This window comes from Peromyscus eremicus, chromosome X (assembly GCF_949786415.1).
Source record: "Peromyscus eremicus chromosome X, PerEre_H2_v1, whole genome shotgun sequence".
Taxonomy (NCBI): Eukaryota; Metazoa; Chordata; class Mammalia; order Rodentia; family Cricetidae; genus Peromyscus; species Peromyscus eremicus.
The window spans coordinates 98,608,916-98,634,525 of NC_081439.1; the positions used below are offsets into that span (position 1 = coordinate 98,608,916).

General features: G+C 38.2%; 1 protein-coding gene across 1 annotated transcript in view; it reads left to right on the forward strand.

Moving 5' to 3' along the window:
* Positions 1–25,610, forward strand: part of Dock11 (dedicator of cytokinesis 11) — a 138,366-nt gene that overhangs the window by 71,905 nt on the left and 40,851 nt on the right. Inside the window, exons 32-40 of the mRNA XM_059251530.1 lie at positions 1,036–1,214; positions 2,765–2,881; positions 4,900–4,975; positions 5,545–5,654; positions 8,362–8,473; positions 16,397–16,463; positions 18,018–18,065; positions 20,227–20,369; positions 22,272–22,387. Coding sequence (XP_059107513.1) covers positions 1,036–1,214; positions 2,765–2,881; positions 4,900–4,975; positions 5,545–5,654; positions 8,362–8,473; positions 16,397–16,463; positions 18,018–18,065; positions 20,227–20,369; positions 22,272–22,387 — 968 coding nt within the window. The remainder of the gene's footprint in view (positions 1–1,035; positions 1,215–2,764; positions 2,882–4,899; positions 4,976–5,544; positions 5,655–8,361; positions 8,474–16,396; positions 16,464–18,017; positions 18,066–20,226; positions 20,370–22,271; positions 22,388–25,610) is intronic.

Sequence of the window (25,610 nt, forward strand, 5' to 3'; positions counted from 1 at the left end):
TAGTAAAACCACTTTCTAACGACCCATTACTAGGTTGAGAGCACGTGCGGCTCACATACTCCCCCCATATTTTGATAATGATGAGGAAGTTAGGGAAAGGGAGTGGACAGAGCATTGGGATTTAGAATTAAATTGGACAGTTTGCAACAATTCAAAATCCTAACCGGATATACTGCATTGCATTACATTCTGAAGCAGCCAACAGAAAAAAAAAAAAATGAAAGGCATTTTCTTTAGCTTTTTGCTTTATCTAAAATAAATGAAAATGTAGTCTACTATAGAAATTACTAAATTTGATTCCAGCCTCCTCTGAGTTACTATAAGGCAATTCTCAACCATAGAATTAATGTGTAGGATTTAACGGAGATCAAAAGATCTAAGGAGTGAAAGATACAGTTTGCAGTGGTGATTTTATGAAATGGAAGATCTGTATTGATGTGATGATGAATTGATGTGAGATGTGATGATGAATTGATGTGAGATGTGGTGGCTTTTGTATTATCATTGTGTCTACTGTGAATGTTCAGGCCAATATGTAACGATCACTGCAACAATCAATAATACTGTTGGGCTGGTCAGATTGTCTTGTTTGTCTTCTTTTCCCACTTTATAAATATAAATGGATAAGGAAATCAAGCTTTATTCTAGAAAGTTGAGCCTATAGTTTAAATGAAATCTCTTCAGATATAAAGAAATGTGTTAAAAGATTGTAAAATATAGAATTATTTCATTCTAGGTTCTATTGTCAGAGTACTAAGACTTGAAATAATTTAGGGGAAAAAGTATCTTCATGACTATCTTGCTGACTGGAATAATCATTAAAACAATCATCTATCCCTAATTAGAAGTGCTCTTATTTAGTAAAAATTTTGCATGCTCATTCTGTATTACAGAGGAATTGTTCAGATTGATTAATAAAAATTCTAGTTCTTGCTAGCATGACCACATATGATCAAATGATAATTACAGTATTTTAATTGTCTAATAATCAATTGTATATTTTTATTAAAAGTTATAAATTTTATTGTACTGCAGATTCCAATCTTGAATACAGTTTATCAGATGAGTATTGCAAGCATCACTTCTTGGTTGGTCTGCTTCTGCGGGAGACCTCCATTGCTCTTCAAGACAATTATGAGATCAGATATACAGCCATCTCTGTCATAAAGAATCTCTTGATAAAACATGCATTTGATACTAGATACCAGCACAAGGTAAGGATGTCTATACAGTTCTTGGGAGCACACTAGTAAATTTCTCCTAAGATTTTTTCATTTCAGATGATGTTTACAGTGGAGAACAAAGTATGAATATCAGTGAAAAGGTATTTTTATAAATAAGTTATTTTTTTCATTTCAGGCCATTAAATTTTTTTAAATACCTGTAATAACTTGAAGAAAAACATTTTCTCAAATCATTTTTTAATATTTTGATGCTGAGTATGGAACAAGCCATAATCCTGCACATAGTGATATATATTCAACCACTGAGCTCTGTATCACCAGCCACTCAAACCATATTTTTAAATTAACATATATTAAGGTCTGTGTTTATGTGACATTGAAATGATAATAGATTGCCTTATGTGTTTTTCTTATATTTAGTATAAATATTTGGGCCAGTCAAACTCTTTCATGACTTCCTATATAAACTAATTAGGACTTTTGAAAAGTCATACAGGAACTGGAGAGATGAGTCAGGAGTTCAGAATACTTGCAAAGGACTGCAGGTTGGTTCCAGTATCCACATCTGGTTGCTTAACCACCTGTAACTTCAGTTCCAGGGAGATCCCACTCTTCTAGCCTCCAAGGGCAGCTGTGTTCACATGGACGTACACATACACACAAATGTACAAAACATCATATAGAGTTGTACCATGAATATACTGTCAAATACCTTAATGCCCTTCAATATAGACACATATCCCTAAATAAATATATTGATATTTGTTCACTAAGACATATTAAGTATATCATATATAAAATACATAATATGAATTGTTATTTATACTAAAAAGATGTCATGATAGGATTTTACTGTCGATAGCCATGGATGTGGCTGTAAATCTTACATACATTTAACATTGTTTATGTGTGACTATAGCTCTGGTTGCTGTCTGCTACTACTTTAAATATGTATTTAAATGTCATTAACATTGCAATTTAAGGGCGCGGAAAATTAAACTACAAACTGAGTTAATTTGGACTGACCCTACATTATTTCTCTGGTATTTAGTAACTCAAGGAAATATATTTCATGTTTGACAACATAGCCTTTAATTTTTAACATTCATATATAAGAAAAACATAGGATATAATTTGTTATTATAATTAATTTGAAAACCTGATTTACAGGTGAATTTGTTTCTACAATTTTCTTATCTGTTGTATTTTCTAGTTACCAAGATTTTTTTATTTGGAAATATTGCCAGGTTTTTTTCATGATTCTGGCTGAAAGTAAATTGACTCCTTCATTTTATGATATAAATTATTTTATTGTAGTCTGTGATATCTTTGCCAAATTATAAATAACGTAACACTGATGTTCCAAACACTCTTTTCCTTTATGTGGTTATGATTGAAAGCTGTCACTGGACTCTGTCTTATGAGTAAGTCCAAACCGCAACCAAGTTCTTGGACAATTAGTCCTCTCAATTTTGTAGCTATTAGCTCACTTGTAGTCTTTTAATCTGATTTTTGGGGCCGATTTCATTCATTTGACGTATATACATATTATTTATCAATAAAGTTTTGATATTTTTCAGAACCAGCAAGCCAAAATAGCACAGTTGTACCTCCCATTTGTTGGACTGCTCTTGGAAAATATACAGCGACTAGCCGGCCAAGATACTTTGTATTCTTGTGCAGCCATACCTAATTCTGTAAGTTTGAATGCATTTCTCTTTGGAGTTACATCTTGTTTTACCTGATGCACTTGGAATTGAGGTCATCTGCTACATGATCTCAATTGTAAGCAATTATTTTTCAGTATATTTTACATTTTTCCTGGAGCAATGCTTCTCATCCAACAGTGTGGGGATGTGTTAGAACCCAGATCTTAATTCAGTAGGCCCTAGGCTGAGGTTCAGAGGCCGTGTGTCTAACAAGCTTTGGTTACCTTTGTCTAGTCCAAAGGCTACATTTTGAATAACAAGGCCCAAAAGAGTAACACAAATGCCTTGTTTCTATTTTGTTCCTTAAAGTTTGCTGCTAATTAACACACTTTAGTGTTTTTATTCATCTGGAGAACAAAATGAAAGCACCTTCCCTTCCAGAGCATCAGACACTGGGGGGTTAAGACTCCTTTGCTTCTCCCTATCCTCAGTAGTCTCTGATTAGTATTTCTTGGTAAGTCCTTTTAGTTTATTACAGCTGGGTGAGCTTTCTTTTTAGTCCCCTTAGTGACTTAAGACTTACTTAAGGCACTTAAAGGGTGACTAGGTTTCTGTCTGTCATAACAACCTTTGCCCTTGCAATAATTAAAATATTCCTTCCCCACCTTAGACCTAAAAGAGTTTCTGTCAGTTGCTCCTAGTTTTGTCCTCTAGAGACATGTAAAACATTTGTTTCCACCTTCACAATTTGTCCCTTCCACATATGCTTCTAAATTTTTCTCCAGGATACATATTACCATTTGGTCATTTGTTCCAAGCCATTTATTTATTTTCTTGGTCAATGCTTCTGGGTACTCTCCCATTTGCCAGTGGCCCTGCTAAAACAATGATGCAGGTCACGTGCCAACACTTGAAAGGCTGGGGCATGATGATGCAAATTCAAGGCAAGCTTGGGCTACAGAGTAAGACACTACCTCAAAAAAAAAAATTGTGCCCAAATTGTATGCTTTATACTTGTTGGCCCGTGTACATGCTAACTCCTATCCCTCTTCATATTCTGAATGGTCCCAGATCATCTATGTACTTTGCATAGTCATTTCATATTGTTCGGTGATAGGTTGAACTCTGCTTTACAATATAATCTGGAAAAACTTTCCCTGTAAAATGCCCCTACTAATTTTGAAAACCACTCCTAAGTTCCTGAGAAAGAGCTTTTTAAAGATCAGTTAAGGGCAGAATTTTATTTTCATTTTTAATTATGTGTTTATGCATGTGTCAGAGTGTGGGTTTGTGCATGAGTACAGTTGGCTATGGACACCAGAAAAGAGTGTCAGATGCCCTGGAGCTGGAGTTATGGACAGTCAACATGGGTGCTGAGAAATGAATTCTGGTCAAGAGCAATTAGGCACTCATAATTTCTGAGCCATCTCTCCAGCTCCATTTGTTTGTTTTCTGAGATAGGGTCTCACTGTGGCTATAGTTCAGGCTGGCTTGGAACTTGAAATGATTCACATGATTCGGTGTCCTGAGTGCTAAGGTTACTGGCATGCACCACCACACCGGATGGAAAAGCCACTTCTTAAGCTTGCCTGGTGGCTTTCTTGCTTGTGGCACTTGATCGTGTAAATGACTGGAATGTGGATGTAATCTCACTGGGTGTCACATTGGTCTTTCTTCACACAGTAGTTCATGGTCAAGTTCATTCCACACATTTGACAGTGATATTTGGAAATGTTTCACTAGCTGTCCTTTCTTTTATAGCTCATGTTCACTTAGAGACTTTCATTACACTTCAACTTCCAGCATTGTCCCTGGTTCCAAGGAAGAGAACTGAACAATATTGAGATTATGCCAATTGCAACCATCTAATTATATCATTTGGTCAGAGGTTATGATTACTACAGTATGCTAGCAGCCAATTTTTTAGACATGCTACTTAAATACTAATAGTACCTGATGGAACTTTCACAGTGAGCTTTGTTTTAAAATCAGGGACAATCTAATTCAGATTTCTTGTGCTAGTTTAAAAATTGGTTAAATGACTCAGGCACTGTATTCTGTTATAGGCATCCAGGGATGAGTTTCCATGTGGCTTTGTTTCACCTACAAACAGAGGGAGCCTGACCACTGACAAAGACACAGGTAATTAAGCTCTTTAATGATTATGCATCACATGAGTGTTTAGAAATGTACCTCTACTCTTTTTGAAATATTTCATAAACTATACATAGCTTGATCTTTCCTGAAGTTTAGTTAAAACATGACTCACACATGTAGCCACATTTTCTAGTTTGTCTGAGCATGATCAAAATGGCTAAGTATAGTGAAAAAACTAGAAGATAAAAACAAAAAACAAAACAAAACAAAACACAGTGGTTTCCTTTCCTCTCAACTTTCATCAATATTGGGCAAGACACTTCCTTTTCTAGGTTTGTTTCTTTACCTATGATATAGATAAGCTGTCTTGTGAATTACGTGGCTTTATTACATGACTTCCAAGGAATTGTAATACATAGCCAATTGTTTTGGAGGGGAAAATCACTTCACCTTTACTTGTTTCCTTGTGGTGTTTTGATATATAAATTTCACATTTTAGAAGGCCAGGATCTATTCACTGCAATGTATATTTACTTAAAATAATGTAGTACTTAGTTTTAAAATTATTTTGATGGTTCTTCCTGTTGCTAACAAGAACTTGGACTTTTTTCCAGCCTATGGGTCTTTTCAAAATGGTCATGGAATTAAGAGGGAGGATTCAAGAGGTTCCCTTATCCCAGAAGGAGCAACAGGATTTCCAGATCCTAGCAACACTGGTGAAAATGTAAGAACCTAAACATATAGGATAGATAGCCTGGTGACTAGGCTACCAAGATCTTTTAAAATAAACATGCAGCTATATTGTCTCTTATAGTCTATTTTGGATCTATAAAATGCATCCCACAATTCTTGAATATTTTAGTAGTACCTTTCTATCCCTGCAGTTGCTACTTGGATGTCTTTTTCCCCCTTAAGCATAGTTATATAGACGAATTGCTAAGCAGTCTTATTAAATAAAAAAACCCAGAGCCAGATATCAGGGTTAAAACCTGAGAGATCAGAGGAATAGGAAAAGCCACAAGCCAACCTCACCTTACCGACCCTCAGCTTCCAAAGAGACCTGCTTTCTGTATACCTACGCCTATATGCCATTCTGTTCTGCTATCTCACTTCCTCTTCCTGCCCAGCTCTATCACTTCCTGTCTATCAGTACAGACCTCCAAACCTTTATGGTTAACTAGTGTTGGAATTTAAGGCGTGTACCACCACGCATGGCTCTCTTCCCAGTGTGGCCTTGAACTCATAGAGATCCAGACAGATCCCTGCTTCCCAAATGATAGGATTAAAGGAGTGTGCTACCATTGCCTGATTTCTATGTTTAATATAGTGGCTGGCTTTTTCCTCTGATCCTCAGATAAACTTTATTGGGTTGCACAAGTAAAATATCACCACATAGTTGGTGTGAATTTTTTAGTGGAAATTTGAGACAAGGTTTTGCTACAAAGTTCCAGCATGCTTCAAGCTCCTTATGTTGCCCAGACAAGTGCTGAACTCATAATCTCCTGCTTCCACCTCCAATTTACTGCTTTGAACTAGGGTGTTACTATGTTGCTCAGGCTGATGTCAAACTTCTGGCCTCAAGCAATCTTCTTGTCTCATCCTCCTGAGTAATTGCAGTGACAGGCAAATACCACAATGCCCAGTTTTGCTGTAGCTCACTGTAACCTAGAGGGGAGGTTCCAGTTTAAAATTTCTAAACTGCCTTGCATTTTAACCAAAACATATCAGCACAGGGCTGATTCAATCTTTCTTTTTAAAAAATAACATTTTTTATCAATTAAATTTTTTTCATTTATTTTACATATCAACCAGTTTCCCCTCCCTCCTCTCATCCTGTTTCCCCCCACCCCCTCCCGCCCTGCTTCCCATCTACTCTCCCCACCCCTGCCTCCCATCTATTCCCCCATCCACTTCTCCATCTCCATTCAGAAAGGGGCAGGCCTCCCATGGGTGTCAACAAAGCATGGCATACATCAAGTTGAGGCAGGACCAAGCTCTTCCCCCTGCATCAAGGCTGGGTGAGGCAACCCAGCATCGGGAATAGGTTCCCAAAATAAAAAAAAAATTGAGAGAAACTTTAGGTCCTCAAGTGGACAGTCCTAGAGTCTTCTAACTCTTCCATCATATTGTTTTAAGCCTAAAAGTAAAATATAAAATGTGTCTGCCTGAGGCCAAAATACCACATTTTAGACAGTAAAGTTCTGTGACATTATGTAAAACCATATATTACTTAGAAGGATCTGTAAAGTATTTTTAAAAATAGTGAACTCCCATTCCTGTTTTTAAGTGAAACTGGGATTTTGACTTAAGCCAGCCACACCTGACCCCATGTTTAGAAATCAGCAATTTTCCTACTATTTTGTGGCATGTTCGATGTGCATCAGAGTCACCTAGAGGGTTTAAAAAGAAGTGGCTGCACCTCACCCTCAGAGTGTTAGTAGGTCTGAAACAGGCCTGCTCATTTGTATTTCTAAGTCCTCAGGTGATGCCACTTCTGCTGGTTGGGAAGCACCCCTTAAGAACCACGTGAATATGCATCTTTGAACCTTTGAGTAAATAGTAATTTATTCACAAAGGTTCCTATTTCACACTATTTTGAATTGTGATCATACTGTCATAGATAAGGTCAGAGCAATTAAATAACTTACTAGTAAATGGCTGACAAGCAATCAGAACCAAGGTTTATTTCACTCCAACTCCAAGTTCTTAGTAAATCCTACCTTAGTTCTATGTTCCCTCTTAGCTCAGCTCAAGAGTACTGATTTATTAGCAAGGGTAAAGCTTTGTATTGTTGTTCTATTTATATAAAACCTCAAATAAATGAGATCTTGCCATGATTTGGTATTTAAACAGACCTCATTAAATACTAGGAACATCATTACTTTGATATAATTTGGAAATACTACCTGGCCCTCCTTAATTATTGTAATAATTAGTCCATTTAAAATAGATTATTTGATGGTTGGGAGTTGGATATTAGTACATTCTAAGTAGCGATTCAAATTTAAAAGTGTAATTTTTAGGCAGCAATGGGGAATTAAACCCAGGAACTTGCATATGGTAGGCAAGTGATCTACTTTTGAACTTTATCTCTAGCCCTAAAATGTCTGTCATGCTTTCACATACCTTAATTCCCTCCTTCACATAAAAGCTATTCTTCCTGAATGTATTTTAAAATTTTGCTATTATAACATAAAGCATATGGAAGTAAAACATAAATACATAATGAACGGCTATGTCTTTATGAAGACCCCAAAGTAATTTCCAGTGATATTACTAGGTACTGTAGCAATGAAGACTCAGCCCACTTGTCTGTCAAATATGCCATAAAATTTGTTTTTATAGTTTTCTCAAATAGGACAAATAATTGAGATTAAGGCTGTGTAAAATTGCCATATTGTTCCCTAAGTCTCCTCTCTTTTAACTTACAGACCCGACACAGTTCTTCAAGGAGTAGTGTATCCCACTATAATCGTCTGGATCAGTATGAAATCAGAAACCTCTTGATGTGCTACTTATATATAGTAAAGATGATTTCTGAAGGTAAGAAATGAACATAGTCAGCAGGAACTCTACTAGACATCCCCCCCATGGGTTCAGGCCTGTAAATTGAGAACATGCATGTTAGAAACAGATCTTTAAAGATTTAAGTCATAAAATATCCCTTAAGATGAATATTAAAATAAGTTCCTGTGGATTTGAGTCTGATATAATTTAAAAATAACTATTGATTAATTTATAAAAATTATGCAACAATTTTAAAGGATTTTTATGCAAAGCATAAAATATGTTAAGTAGTTAATATAACAGGAAGGAAATAACCACAATACAAAATTAACATTTTAGGCTTTATTTGACTCAGGATTTGAAAAACATAGAAACAAACAATCAGGGTTTTCTGAAGGTAGGGTTGCCACCATTGTCTCTGCAGCACCACTGGCGTTGTCTGGGGTCAGTCATTGTCTCTGCAGCACCACTGGTGTTGTCTGGAGTCAGTCATTGTCTCTGCAGCACCACTGGCGTTGTCTGGGGTCAGTCATTGTCTCTGCAGCATCACTGATGTTACTTGCAGTCAGATTGTCAGGCTGGCTGCTTCTCTTCTTGGAGAAGAATGGTATTATCTCCTAGCATTACTAGTTTTCTTTTATATTATATGACTGTCTATAAACAAGGGGTTAACTACATGCCCTCAAAAGTTAAAATTATTTTCTCTCAAATGCCACATTTATTTACACAATTCCCACCCTCTTTTTCCATTTCTCAATATTTTGCTCAAAAAGTATCCACTAAAGTAGGCATCATACAGTGTACACAGGTAACATTATATTCCTCATAAATATGTACAGTTAACAAAGTACATGTAAACTAATGGTAGAGTACATGGCTAGCATATGTGAGACCCTGGGTTCAATTCCTACAACTAAATAAAAGAAAGAAAATTTCTTAGTACTGCAAAAATTAGTAAGTAAATTTAAAATAAATTCAAAGTGCACCTAGTTTCTAATCACCATAATCATGTAACTTTTATAATTAAAATTTCTTTAATATTTTTATTTATTTACTTTTGCTTAGTTGTTGTTTTGTTTTTTGAAACAGTCTCATTATGTAACCCTAAATGGCCTCAAACTTGCTGTGTAGACCAGGCTATCCTCTGCCTCTCAAGTGCTGGGATTAAAGGCATGCACCACCATGCCCTGCTTATTTGATTTTTTATGTGTATGTGTACCACATGTATTCCTGGTGCCTGCAGAGGTCAGAAGAGAGCATGAGATCCCCGGGAACTGGAGTTACAGATGGTTATAAGCCACCATGTGGGTGCTGGGAACTGGCCGCAGGTCCTTTGCAAGAGCAACAAGTGCTCTTACCTGCTGTGTCATCTCTTCAGCCCCAATTTATGTAATTCTTGGAGATAGGGTCTCACTATTTATCCAAAGATGGCAACTCCTGATCCTCTTGCTTCAGCCTCTTGAGTGCTAGAATTACAAGGGCACACACCACACTTGGCTCTTTCATTTTTTCCCACCACACTTGGTTGTTTCATTTTTTCCCCCTGGTGTCAGATGATGAACCCAGGGCCTTGCACATGCATATGCAAATGCTTCACTGCCACTAAATACCTAGGCCATATTTTTGAACTTTTTTTTGGTTACTAGAGACATGAACCCAGGGCCTAGCACATCAGCTATACACCACCAGCCTATTTTATCCATTTTATTGACTATTACATACTTTATTTTTGTGACACATAAACATTAAAACAGATTAGTCAGATATGAATAACAAATTCTATAGTACATCAATACAACAGTCTTTTTTTTTTCATAGTCAAGGATGTTCTTGAATTCACAATCCTCTTGCCTATCTTCCAAATTTTAGGACTAGAGGCAGCTGCTAGCATGCTCAATTATTTTTTGTTTTAATTTTTTTCTGGTGGTGGGGATGAAATCTAGGGCTTGGCACATAAATATCTTTACCCATTTTTAGTAAACATTGCTTGCTTTTTTGTGATAGTACAAAATAATATAAGTAAAATGAATAATACAAATTATACAAATAATATAAAATTATACAGTACAAATTATGCAAATAATACAGATTACTAGATAAGTTGATGGCCAATTAACTGTAGAAATATTAAACCCATTAGCCACATATGAATAAAAAACTGTGAAATATGTTAATACAACTCAAAATAGTTTTTTTTTCTTTTTGAGATGGAATCTCACTATTGAGCCTAGCTTGGCCTGGAACTAACCATGCAGCACAGGCTAATCAGCCTCCTAAGGGCTGGGATTCTACCATTTCATACCGAAAAACAATACAAATAATTCTGCAATCTATTGGTTTCAAGAATATACAACTTAAGAGTAAACTGTCAAAATTAGATTGAAGCTCTGTGATGGGCATCCATGTTTTGGAAAAGAAGTAAAATAATTTTTAAAACCAGAGGTTCATTTCAGGAAATAATAGATTACCTAATAACAACCACAACTCATGCTTTGCCTTCCCACAAAGATAAAAAATGGGAGAATATGGAAACTGATTATGATGTTTATGGGGTTTCTTTATTAGAACCATGAATATTCTAAAACATTTTATAACAATTATAATAGTTTTGTAATGTTGAAAGAAATACTGTATTGTTGGCTCTTGGAATGAAAAAATTCATAGTATGGGAATACTCCTGTTAAATTCATTCTTTTTTGTATGGATTTAACAAAAGTATTCCTGTACCATTAATTCATCTATTCCAAGAGCCAACAATGAAAAAGATATCCAAGAGATACATGGGGAAAATGCAAAAGATAAATACTTGGGTATTTCTGAGCAAAGAAAGTAAAAGGACAGAGCATGGGGGAGAGGAAAGATACATTGCTGACTACTTCTCTCCTTCTAATCCAGTGTACACATATAGACAGACAAGTCTGAATGCATGTTTTGATGTCACAGATAAAACCATGACTTTTCTTTCTTATGAATGTAATAGTTTCCCTTATAAATAGAGCTTTGCTTAGTCTGCCAAATATTTTGCCCTTGTTATTGAAGTTGTTCTTCTATTCCTGCTTTGTGGTTTCAGAACGTTTTCTTTCTTTCTTTCTTTTTTTTCTGGAGCTGAGGACTGAACCCAGAGCCTTGTGTTTGCTAGGCAAGCACTCTACCACTGAGCTAAATCCCCAACCCCATCATTTTCAGTAACTCATATATATGTGGTTTATATCAAATCTCTTTATCTTGTTATGTTTAAAGTCACACTGCATGCCATAAAGTTATGCTCATTTTATTCTAAAAAAAAATGTTCACTTCTAGATCCTTTTCAATGGGTTGGTTCTACTGACCTTATCTTGTCTAGTAAATAGTATTTCCATTACTCTATATCCATTTAAATGTTGAGCTCCTGCAAGCTCATATCATTCAAGTGCTCATAGCTTTTTAAATTTTGTTATAATCTTAGTAACTTTAATGTAAACTTTTGTAATCTTAGTAACTTTAAACTTTTGTTCTACTTGTACACATTGGTTTTTTTTTTTGAGGACAGGGGTGTTCTGAAGAGTTTCCTTCTCTGTCCTCTACATTTTGCTAACAGTAATAAACTATTTTAGTATCCTAAAGGGCATATGTCAAAGTTCTTAAGTCATATTGCTTTATTCATTGTTAGTTCCATAGTCTGAATTTACAGGAATACTATCTTATTGAAAAAACACATTTTCCTTGGAAGAAAATGTGAAGGGAAGCTGCAACTTCTTCCTTTTTATTTCTTAATTTTTCTTTTCAACACACAGGTTCCTGAAGGAACCGTCTCAGAATCACTTTTAGGCTTTTCACAAGTTCTTACATTTTCAGATTCACTAGTATTATTCAGAGAAGGTTTTTCCTTGGAAGGTAAAGGAGCATTACCAGATTTCATTGGAATGTCATTTTTGTATCTGAAACCAGAGAGTGCTAATCTCCTTCTCTGAACGTATTTTGAAGTATAGTCCACAGGAAACACCTGTGCAGTGTTTGATTTTTTTTTCTTTGTCAGAGGTGGCAATACATTACTAGGCTCACAAGGCATGTTTTCCTCTGAGGTTTCAGATACTATTATAGCTTCTCCAGAGGACACACTGGAAAGGCTCCAAGTAAAGGTATTTTTTTCCCATTGTTGTGTATTTTTTACTCCAGAAAGGCTGGAGATACTAATCACGTCATCTTTCTTTGAAGTTTCCAATGCAGTTGTTAAAGAATAAGCTGAACATGAGGGTAAGACATTGGCCTCTTGGGCAAAATTTTCCTCAACAGATGGAGAATCCATAGAAGTCTCTGGCACTTCCATGATTCCGTGACTGCTTAGTTGAGGTGGATTATCATCTGGATTTGGTTTTCCGTCCAAATCACATAGAGATTGTTTCTGTTCATTATGTGGTTCCCTAACATTCCTAGGAAACAACTGTACTGGTTGGGAAGGCTCCTTTACTATATAAACTTGTTTCCTTTTCATTTGAATACTGGGAATGAAATCCTCATAATCGCTATCTGAAAAACTCAAACAAATACGTGGCAGGATTACTTTTATCTTTTCAGAAAGCTTTCTATTTTCTTCTTTTAATTTGTTATTTTCTACAGTGAGCTCAGCAATCTCCGCTAGACTTCTCTGTTGCATGTTACTAAATTCTTGCTGTAGCATTTTCTTGTATGTTTCATTCATTAAACAGCGCTCACATGATTTGGAATCGGAGGCCTCCTGTGTCTCCATCCCTGGTTTATTCTTTGCTACTGGGCCACACCGCCTTCCCTCTGTCAACCTGGCTTTCCTCATATTGGTCAATTTCATCTGTAAGCGGTGAAGCTCTTTATCATGGATGTCCTTCAGTGCTAACCACGCCCTTTTAAAATCGTCAGATACCAGATCGCTTACGCTAAGCTTAATTTTCCCTAAATGGGAGGCATTGTGACCATCTCCCATGTCTTCACCACTACTACTGACAGCCTGCATCTCGTTTCACTTACTGCGAACCCGGAGGCGGCTTTGGGCTTGGCGGTACCCCTGACGGAATGGCCGAAGACCCTCCGCTGAGAACCTGTCACTGGCGAGGGACCGGCGGCAGCCGCACTGGCCGACCTATAACTATGGAGCTGTGGCCGGTGGCTTGGCGGTGCCACTGACTAAATGGCAGCGGAGCCTCTGAGGGGGCGGTCCACTGACCAGAACACTCGCGCCTGCGGCCCTGCCCACGGAGGCCACGGGCGCGGCCTCACAGGCCTCACAGGCCTCACCCGGCCTCACAGGCCTCACCCGGCTACCCCTTTACAGACCTGCCCAGAAGCTGCCTTAAGACCCGGTCCACAGGAGCAAGTGGAGGACGGACAGAAAGGCCCCGTTTCTTTTTCCTAGAAAGAAGCCAAAACCTTTTTGTTAAAAAAGAAAATTACCAGAGCGCGAGGGCGAGAAAAAACCCACCGCGCTCTAAAATGGCGGCACCGCCCTCTGAGGACAGGCGGGAAAGCCCGAGCTGGCTGCGGGAGAGTGCGCATGCGTGCTCTCCCGCAGCCGCATGCGCACCCCATACTTTCCCCACCCCCTTTTTTTTCTGGGAGATACCAAAAGGCCAGGCAGAGCGGGGGAGGACAGAAATTGCTGTTAGCGTAGTCTTTTAGAAAAACCATATTTTAGAACAAATCATGCCAAAACTATTTTGATTATTTATGATTAATATTTTGGAATCATTGAAAACGGTCAATATTAATGGTTTTATAAAAAAATGTGGGGAGTAAACTGAGGACAGTGACCCGTGCTATAATCCCAGATACTCCTGAAGGTTGACTTGCGAAGATTGTGGGTTCAAGGCCAACCCTGACAATTTTCTGAGGCACTAGACCCCAGTTTAAAAATAAAATTTAGAGGACGGGTGATGGTGGCGCACGCCTTTAATCCCAGCACTCGGGAGGCAGAGGCAGGCGGATCTCTGTGAGTTCGAGGCCAGCCTGGACTACAAGAGCGACAGCCAGGACCGGCTCCAAAGCTACACAGAGAAACGCTGTCTCGAAAATCCAAAATAAATAAATAAATTAAATTAAATTTATAAAATGCTTTATAATCCCAGCAATCGGGAGGCAGAAGAGGCTGGGGAATGGAGAGTTTAAGGCCAATCTGGGTTATGTACTCAGGGCCCCATCTTCAACCTGGGCCAGGGAGATAGCTGGCAGTGGCAAAGGCAATTGCCGTGTAACCCTAATTCAGTCCCCGAGGCCCATATGTGGAAAGAAAGTACTCAACTCACAACCTGTCCTCTATCTTCTACAAGTGTTGCAGCTCAAACGTGATCCCATACAATAAATGTGATAATAAATATAATTGTAAAAAGTACTTTTAAAAAGAACTGGCGCTGGGCGGTGGTGGCACTCACCTTTAATCCCAGCACTTGGGAGGCAGAGCCAGGGGGATCTCTGTGAGTTCGAGGCCAGCCTGGTCTATAGAGCTAGTTCAGGATAGGCTCCAAAGCTACAGAAAAACCCTGTCTCGAAAAACCAAAAAACCAAACCAAACAAAACAAAACAAAAAACAGGTCGTGTAGCTCCACGATAGAGCACTTCTCTCTCTGTCTCTCTGCCTCTGTCTCTCTCTTTCTCTCTCTCTCTCTCTCTCTCTCTCTCTCTCTCTCTCTATATATATATATATATATATATATATATATATATACACACACACACACACATACACACACACACACACACACACACACATACATGTATGTATGTATGTTTGATCCCAGTATCAGGGAAAAAAATGTATTAAAAATGGGAGAAGCAACATCAAATCCCCTTCATTCTGTCTCACACCATCATAAAGTCAGCATTGTCCCCTCAGTTGCTGTCTACCAAAGGCTGTTGCTTGGATGGAAAAGGAGCCATTTGTCTACCTTTTATGACAAAAGATTTTGTCATTTACAACAGGGGTAGCCAATACTGTTAGCTATAATAATCAGAGGAATATAAAAATAAAGTTATATAACTTTTATTATTTTTTTAGTCAGAGTTGGGCAAGGGTGGTACATTCTCTTTATCTCATCACTTGGGAGGTAGAGGCAAAGGATCAGGAATTCAAGGCCAATCTGGACTATGAGACCCTGTCTCAAACAAACAAAATAAAACCCGATCGGTAGGTGGGTAGGTAAATCAGAAAAGATATATTGGAAAAATGAAGGAAATAGGTTTTAGAGAGACTTACATGAGGTAGATTTAAAATATGCTTCTGTCTGAAATAGTTGGAAACATAGATAGATCATCGGCCTCATTATCCAAAGAGGAAAATGGAAGAAAATAATCTGTCTCCTCTAAAGTTATTAAATGTTTTGGTTAACAGAGTCCTTTGAGTAGCAGATAAAGGCACCCAACTTCAGAAAAATGTCCATAAACCTACCATTGTGAAATTTTAGAGTTGGCTAAGCCTTGGGTAAAAGATAAACAAAACTTTCCTTATTTTGTCTCCAGTTATGATAGGAAGATTGGAGCAAACCATCCAAAGGACATTTACAAAGTAAAAAGAAGGTTAGAAGCTGAAATAAAGATTATATGATACATTTGAAACCAATGCAAAAAAGATGTGTGTGTATTATTCTGAGCGCAGTGTGATGAAACACATTTGTAATCCAATCCCAGCACTCAGGAGGTAGGGCAGGAAGCAGAAAGTCAGGGCACTTATAAGTTTAAGGCCAGCCTGATTGTCATAGTGAAATCTCGTCTAAAGAAATGGGAAGTGGAAGCCCCCTTGGTGGTGCAGACCTCTAATCCCTGCACTCTGAAGTGGAGGCAGGAGGATTAACCCCTCAGCTCCACAAGTGGATGTGAGGTCAGCCTGGAATATGTGCCATCCTGTCTTCATAAAGACAGAGCGTGTGGGTGTTGGGTAGTAGAAGAAAGAGGGATGAAGTGTGTGGAAGTGCTTGATGCTAGGCTCACTCAGTTCTTTGTTCTTTCTCCTGTTTTCAGATACTCTTTTGACGTACTGGAATAAAGTGTCTCCCCAGGAGCTCATAAACATTCTCGTGCTTCTAGAGTAAGTTGCACTATTTTCCTAAATGTTCCGCTTATTCAGAAAAAGTTAGTTGAAGGAATTTAGATGTTACAGTTTTGGTGTTTTTAGCAGCTCGTTTGCTAATGGGTAGAAAATGTCAAATTATCTTAATACTCTAGAGTCTGGCATTCTTCATTCAGTGATAAAAGAAAATCAAGGAGGTGGAATACATATGATCCCATAGAAAAACTTATCCAGTGATTTTACAGATGAGCAGGAGTCTTATTATGCTCATGAAAACTAGGATGCTGCCAGCTGGCCTGTATTGTTCATTTGAAGCAGATCCTGGATTGATGAACAGCTAGAATTCAGATTTTGAACTCTTAAGTAGAGCTGAATAATTGTAAATACTACTCACTTCAGGAACAGAGAGATATAGTTTTATGGATCTATATAGAAGTATACATCTACAGGTATTTAAAAACACTTGGTCACCCCATCCATAGTGATTGAAAGGTGTTATATGCTGAACTACTATGTTATCATTATTGAAAGCTAAAAGGAAAATTATGAACAGAAGGAAATGTAAGAATTTTTTACATAAATAGTACATATGTATTATATATATATGATTTATATGCACATATAAAATACAAAGGATAATCGATACATAAATAGTTGATTCAAGTTTTTCAAAATATTACAGAAAATATCTGCTGACTAGCAGTTAAGATTTCAGGGGGATTTTTCTATATATGAATTTATTAGTTTTTTAATTAATATACAAAATAATGAGATTTCTGTTATGGCATTTTTATTCAGATTGTTTCTGTTCATCTTTCTTGCCCCATCTTCTAACCCCCTCCCACTCCTGCTGGCCCCCTTCTTCCCTCACATAATGAGTCTTCATTTTTTCCTTTTTTTTTTCTTTCATTAACCCACCCTGAAGACCTCTTTCTCTCCTTCATGGCCCCCTTTCTAGTTTCCTGACCTACCCACTCCCAGCTGTAGTAAACACTGTCAATACACTGGGAAATATTTCCCAGTGAAGTCAACTGATGTTGAGAATTTGTTTGAAATGAACAGGAGGAAGGGGAGGGTGGAGGAAGATTAGCCTGCTTTTCATGGAACTTAAGCAAGACTGTTCGTGACAGCTTTTGAACCTATGAGCACATAGGGATTTAAATGTTAATTTTCCTATTTCCATGTGTTTATGATTATTAATAATAGAGAGTATTTTAATACCATTGTACAAAATATAGCATTTGCTCCCATTTCTATAATTAAGGAACATGTTTTATCTTAATGAGTGCTAGAGACCTTGGCTGTGGTATGTATGGTACAGCACACAAAGGATGTTTTACACCGTCAATCTTTCTTTTTTTTTTTTTTTAAAAACCTGCCATTACAGTCATGTATAACTCTGATATAACTATAGCAGATATATGTGGAAAGATAGGCTCTGGCAAGCCTATAAGTAGTTATTGTGGAAATGTATGTTCTTGTAAATTGGTCTCTAGAACATATGGCTGTTAATAGTTGTTAAATTGCACCAGGTAGCAGTATATACTAACATGCTGTCATTTTCCTTTCCAGAGTATGTTTGTTTCACTTTCGTTACATGGGGAAAAGAAACATAGCAAGGTAATTCCTGCAGCACTACAGTGTTCCATTTCTTCCCCTTCTTTTCCAACAGAGAGCAGTCCCACCATAGCATATAAAACCTAAGATACTGATTTTAGGTTAACATGAAGGCAGCTGTGATTTATTCAACGGATCCCAGTTCAAGGTTAAAACGAATGTGAACCAACACTGTGTTTTCAAAAGGGTAAAGACTAGAGTGATACAGAATGTTTCTACCTTCTGAGATCCCCCTAAATTTCAAGCAGATTCTTGTGTTTCCTGGAGGATTTAAGTAACAGCTAAATATAAGGGTAGGCAGAAAATCAAAGAGCCAAGGGTAGTTGTAAGATGTAAATTTTGCCAAATATTAAGGTGACTAGCAACCTTCAACAATAATTAGGATATACATTATATATTATTTATTTATTCTTTTGCCTCTTAAATCTTTATAAAGAAATGTGTGAGGGGCTCAGTGGCATAGCTCAGTGATAAGAGTATTTGTTTAGCATGCACAATGCCCTGGATTCAATTCTTAATAAAACCAAAAAAAGAAGAAGAAAAGGAAAATAAGTTTGTGCTTGGAATATAGCTTAGTAGCTGAGTACCTTCTTAGCTTGTAAAGTCCTGGGTTCAATTCCCAGCACTGGAAAAAAATCAGGAATGATTGAAGGGCCCTAAGGTAAAGAAAGGACTTGTTTATTTCAGTTTGAGTGTGTATGTGTATGTATGAAGTAGAACTACTCATTAAAGGATTCAAGTACAGTCTTTTAGAAATGTATTTAGTTTGTGGCATCTTGCACAGGCGCATATACCATGGCAAATGTATGAAAGTCAGAGGACAGCTCGTGGAGTAGGTTCTCTCCTTCCACCATGTGTGTCCCAGGGATCCAATTCAGGTTGTTAGGTTTGGTGGCAAGCATCTTTAACCATTGAGCCATGTCTCCAGCACTAAATGGTACAGTTTTCAAAGTTCAAGTCCACAGCAGTTCCTTTTTCTTGTTTGGTTTTGGTTTTGGTTTTGGTGACAGGATCTCATGGAGCCCAAGTTTGCCTTGAACTTGCACTATCTCAAAGGAGGACCTTGAACTTCTGATCCTCTTGCCTCAACTTCTCAAGGGCCTGGATTATAAAATGTGTGACCACACCTGGCTTGGTTCCACCAATTGATGCCTTTGGATGGGGTTAATTGCTGTGTCTCTGGAACAGCCTAGTAATAGATCTCAAGTGATAAGAGTTCTAGTTTCCACTGTCTTTTCCCTGTGACTGTGAGCTGCTCTGATCAGTAGCACCTTAGACCTTGGCATCTCAGCTTCTGTTGCTTCCACCTCATGGTTAGAAGAGGACAGACAAACTTTTTCGTCCTAGTTTACCTATGACCCAGTTGTAAGCAGTCCGGGAGACTAGATTGATACTCATTCTTGTTTCGTTTTGGTTTTTTTGAGACAGGTTTTCTCTGTGTAACAGTTCTGGCTGTCCTGGAACTCACTCTGTAGACCAGGCTGGCCTTGAACTCACAGAGATACGCCTGCCTCTGCCTCCCAAGTACTGGGATTAAAGGTGTGTGCCACCAGTGCTTGTTGATACTCATTCTTGAATGTCTGATGCCAGCCCATTCCCATTTTCTGTGTCCGTCTTCTCTCTTCTCCTTCCTCACTTCCTGCAAAAAGACTGAATAGTATTGGAGTGTTATCTACTTAACCCCAATGGTTTTGAGACGTTATAGAAGTGGGAAGCTCTTTCTAAATGCGTCAGTTCTATTATTGTAGTATAAGCTCTTTTTAAAAACCCATTAAACTTTGTACAATTTAGGGGATGGAGAGATGGCTCACAGATTCCTATAGGCCTCATTTAATCCAAGTAATAGTTGATAGAGTCTTGAGCAGCCTATTATATTTATCTGGAAACACATCAATTAAAGTCACATTTTAGTTTAAAAGATTGAAACAGTTAAGTATTTTATTGAAGCACTTAAGGTTTTTTGTTTGTTTGTTGTTTGTTGTTGTTTTTTTTTTCAGACAGGGTTTCTCTGTGTCGTTCTGACTGTCCTGGAACTTGCTCTGTAGACCAGGCTGACCTGGAACTCACAGAGATCTGCCTGCCTCTGCTCCCCGAGTGACAGGCCTAAAGGTGTGCCACCACCATCTGGCTTTATTTAAATTCTTGATTTAAAATTGTATTCTAGGGTTCATGATGCCTGGCTATCAAAACACTTTGGAATAGACCGAAAGTCTCAAACTATGCCAGCTCTTCGAAACAGGTCAGGAGTGATGCAGGCTCGCCTTCAGCATCTTAGTAGCTTAGAAAGCTCCTTCACACTTAATCACAGTGAGTACACATGGGAGAGCGGACCCATAGGAAACAGCCTGGAAATGCTGTTTAATCTTTTTTTTTAATTCATGTGTTTGTGTGTGTGGCATGTATATAGGTATGTTCATGTGTGTGGGTTCATATGTGCAGGTGTGTATGGCAGCCCAAGGTTGAGATCAGGGATCTTTCTGCATTATATGTCTACCTTATTCTTTGAGGCAGGATCTCTCAGTGAAGCCCAGATAGTCTCGCTTGCCAGCTTGCACCAGGGATTCCCCTGTCTCTGCCTTCTTACAGATCACACTCCAAACCCACACAGCACTTAGCTGGGTTCTGGGGATAACTCATGGCAAGCACTTTAACCACTGAGTCATCACCAAAGCCCAGTTTTAATCTTCAGTCCTAGTTTAAATCACCATTTCTCATGCATAGAGATAGACTTTCATATCTCTGCTATGTATTTATTTATATAATTTCATCATGTATGACTATTTAATAACGTGCATGATTTTTAAAACAACTATAAGTGATTTAAATCTTTTTCTTAGTATTAAGGAATTTCTCCATGCAACCATTATTAATATATTTTTATATTAGATATCCTTTGGTGCTACTTTCAAATTTCATTTTTCAGTTATTTTAGATTTATTTATTTTATTTTATGTTTATCAGTGTTTTGCCTAAATGTATATATGTGCACCATATGGGTGCCTGGTGCTTGTGAAGGCCAGAAGAGGACATTTGTGGGTGCTGGGAATTGAACTTAGGTCCTCTGGAAGATGCTCTAAACTACTGAGCCATCTCTTTAGCTCTGTTAAATTTTAATAGAATACTGATATCCTAATAAGATAGCATATATAATATTCATTTAGAGTTACTATTGTTTATTTAATTACTAATGATATGTATGTCCTGTGCTGACTGCAGAAATGAATGAACTCTAGCTGGGCTTGGTAGTACAAGCTACCCAAGTCATCCCAGCTACCAAGGAGGGTGAGGCAGGAAGTTCACAGGTTCAAAGCCTGCCTGAGCAAATTTGATCTCGTCTCATCCAATAAAAAGTTAAGAAAAGAAAGAACAATAACCAGGAACCTAGCTCAGTGGTAGAGTGCTTGCCATATGTTCAATCCCTAGTAGCACCAAATAAGAATAATGAGCTCTAAATACTATTTGTTGAAGGTGTATTTAAAAAGGATAAAGCACTGAGAGGACATAGAGGACAAGGAGAGAAATCTTGCCTAACTGGGGGCTGTCAGAAGACTAGAGAAAGCATCCTCTCTAAAGCAAATATTAATCAAAACTCCGGGGAAGAACACTTGTGTTTTCATACAGTCCTCCATAGGTCCCAGCAAAAGAAGCCTAATAATAGTAAACAATGTCGTGTGCAGGTAGACCCTGAGCTAAAGGACTGAGGACTTTTACAAACTGCACATGTTAAAGGTTTCTGCTTCTCGTACAAGTATAATGAGCCTGCTTCTGTCAGCCCATAAAATAGCCTGGGATTTAGAAACAAGCCTCATGTCACTGGCAGAATTGAAGACATCTGACCATAGGACACTGAATTTATGTGGCTTTCTCATTTTTCCATCCATGTTGGCAGCATGGCCTAAGATGCCTCCCATGTGATTTCCTAGTTACATCACCAGAGCTCATTACTGAGATCACATCACCAAAGAAGCGGACCCCTAAGTACATGCTGCAGAGCTGTTGATAGAGTGCGGATAGTAACTATCACTTTGCACTGAATGAAAAGTGAATGGCAGTGATTAAGCCAGAGCACGGCTCAATAAGGAATAAGTGCAGTGAAGCTCATTAGGTCTGTTGGCACTGTGGGCTCCTTCTAAGAAGGCAAGACTGTCTCACTGAGGCCATTATGTAAGTCTGTGTCGGGCACGGTTTAATTTGCTTCTCTTACCCTAGGTTCTGCGACGACGGAAGCAGACATTTTCCACCAGGCTCTTCTGGAAGGCAATACTGCTACTGAAGTCTCTCTGACAGTGCTAGACACCATATCATTTTTCACCCAGTGCTTCAAGGTAGAGATGAGTTTGGGTTCAGTTGGTGTCCCTGAGAGGAAAACATTTTACAGTAACTAGCTGGTCAGAGGTAGGAGCAGTGAGGAAACCCTGGTGGCAAGCCAAGTTTGACTATGCTATAGTAAAACCTTAAGAAATGACTGAAACTCAATCATCCGTAACATGAAGGATTCAGGCTAAAATGTCCTTGATCCCGCTCTGCCTCTCAAATTCTATTGTTTTATATTTAGAATCAGTTTTCTACCAGGCATGGTGACACGCATGCCCATAATGTCAGGACTTGGGCAACAGAGACAGAAGGGTAGCCACAAATTTGAGAGTAGCCTGGTCTATCTAACACGTTCCAGGTCAGCCAAGGCTATGTAGACAAAGAAAGAAGATGGGGAAGAAAGAAGGAGGGAGGGTTTTCTTTCATGTTTTTATTAAAACAACTCGTAATTTTTACTGGAAATCATGAGAGCATCAGTCAGCCGAAATAAACAAGATAGCTTATAAGGATAATGTCCCGGCAAAGACTGGCTGTTCAGGATTTTCTCAGATGTTTTTCTCTCACCCAAATCATCATTCCTTTGATTTGTAAAAGAAAGTAAAGGCAGTTAGCTTGCACGCTTACTGGGAGGGTAAACTAAGATAATAGATGTGAGAATGCTTTGAAAGTAAAAACTACGTGAGCATAATGTAAGTAGCAGAAGTATGAGAACCCCACAGGGGGAATCACACCTGCCTTCTCTTCAGTTACAGATTATTTGGGCCTGTGTTTGTTTGTTTGTTTTTCTTTCCTCCCCTTTCATTTTATAATTTAGTTATTTTCTATCCTTCCCTCCTCTCCTCCCATTCCTCCCATTCCCTCCCTCTGTCTCCTCTCTGCCCACCTTCAATCCACTCCTCCTCTGTTTCTCCTCTGATATCCCCTGGAGAGCAACAAACCATGGCATGTAAAGTAAGACTAAGCACCTCCCCTTGTATTAAGGCTGGACAAGGCAATCCAGTATGTTTCCTCCCCTTTCTTAAGTAATATAGTTAATTGCTTTGGGCTTCCTGATATAATATGGAAACTTCTCAAAGACATTATAAGGGAGAATTGGATAGCTTACTAATAAAGAGGTGTAAGCAGGGCGGTGGCACACACCTTTAATCCCAGCTCTCAGGAGGAAAAGGCAGGTGGCTCTCTGTGAGTTCCAGGCCAGCGTGGTCTGCATAGTGAGTTCCAGGATAGCCAGGACACAGAGAAACCCTTTCTCAAAAAACATACAAAGAAAGAAAGAAGTTGTAGTAGGAGATCTTGCAAAACATTAGGTTTGTTTTGATTAAAATAACACACATCTATTTTTCATCATGTCAGCAGATAGGACATCGGGTCTCATGACTAGGCTTTCGTTCCTCCCTGCTTTTCTGATATGTTTTTATTTTTTAATAGATATTTATGTATTTCTTAAGCACTTTACAAATGCTAACTTCCTATTTTGGGTGCATACAAAGCACATAGTGTGTCACTGTTCTCTTACTTTGTAATAATAAATGGCGATGGTGATGACATAGGAGAATGTGGGATCTTTTTGAAGTTACTGGGATTCCAGATGCTGTGCTACTTTGTCTGATCTTACATCGTTTCTGGGAATTTGAACTAAGCCCCTCAGGCTTTCATGCCAAGCACTTTTACCCACAGAGCCATCTCTCCAGCCCCCATGTTTTTATTTTAATTTTTGTTTTCTCCTTTCTGTTTTTTGTTTGTTTGTTTGTTTGTTTTTGCAGTGTTGGGGATTGAACCCAGGACCATCACATAGTAGACAGACACTTTGCCACTGAACTATACATTGGAGCCCCTTGGTGATTTATTTTAAAGCAAATTTCATAAGTCACTGATATCTCTGTACAGCTGTACTATTTATTATTTATATATTGTTTTATATGCCCATTTAAATAGTCAGTTGTCATATCTGTTTTCTGAACTCATGGAGTGTTCAGTTTGTTACCATTGCATAAATATGTCTTATACAAAATGTACTTCCAAAAGTAAATTAGATAACAGACTTTTTAAAAGAATTGTTATTTGTCTTAATTATTAGTCTCCGAGAGAAATGCAAAGGCCAGTTGCCTTTGTATTTGTTTTTAAGTTTTCAAATATGTAAGTTAATTAAAAAATATTCCTTCCAGTCAGTCATGACTGGACATGTGCATAATCTCAGCAAGAGGATCATGACTTTGAGCCAGCCTGGGCTATGTATGTAGCTAGAGTTTTCCTGCCTGGCCCACAGTCAGGACAAATCTCTCTCACCTGCTAGTCCCACAGCCGCTCAGACCCGACCAAGTAAACACAGAGACTTATATTGGTTACAAACTGTATGGCCGTGGCAGGCTTCTTGCTAACTGTTCTTATATCTTAAACTAATCCATTTCTATAAATCTATACCTTGCCACGTGGCTTGTGGCTTACCAGCATCTTCACATGATGCTTGTCATGGTGGCGGCTGGCAGTGTCTCTCTGACTCAGCCTTCCACTTCCCAGAATTCTCTTCTCTGCTTGTCCCGCCTATCCTTCCTGCCTGGCTACTGGCCAATCAGTGTTTTATTTACTAACCAATCAGAGCAACATATTTGACATACAGAACATCCCACAGCATATGTATGTAGCAAGTTTTAGCTCACCCTGAGCTGCATAAAGAGAACTTTAAGAACAAAAGAAAATGAGGAAGACAGAAAGGAAGGAGGGATGGGAGATGAAATATTCTTTCCATATTCATGTATTTTGATGTGTTCCATTGGGAGAATAATTTTTTTTTAGCTATTCTAAATGCTAACGTCTCTCTCTCTTTTTCTCTCTCTCCCTCCCTTCTTCCCTCCCTCCCTCCCTTTCTTTTTTTTTTCAAGACAGGGTTCAGCCCTGGCTCTCCTGGATCTCATTCTATAGACCAGGCTGGCCTCAAACTCAGAGATCCGCCTGCCTCTGCCTCCCAAGTGTAAGGATCAAAGGCATGCGCTGCCATGCCTGGCTTAAGAGTTTCAATATCCTAGATATAGTTCATGTGGGGTTTCAAGATTTCCAATTTAAGTTGAAGATCGCATGAATATTCTCAACTAAAGTACTCAAAATAGTCTAAAAACTTCCAAAGGCAAATAGCAGATTCATAAGCAGATACTGGTCATGCAGTAAAATTAGTTCTCTTGTATGTAGGGGAGAGGATAAATTAAATGCTTCTATAAACTGGGTTTTTTGCTTTGTTTT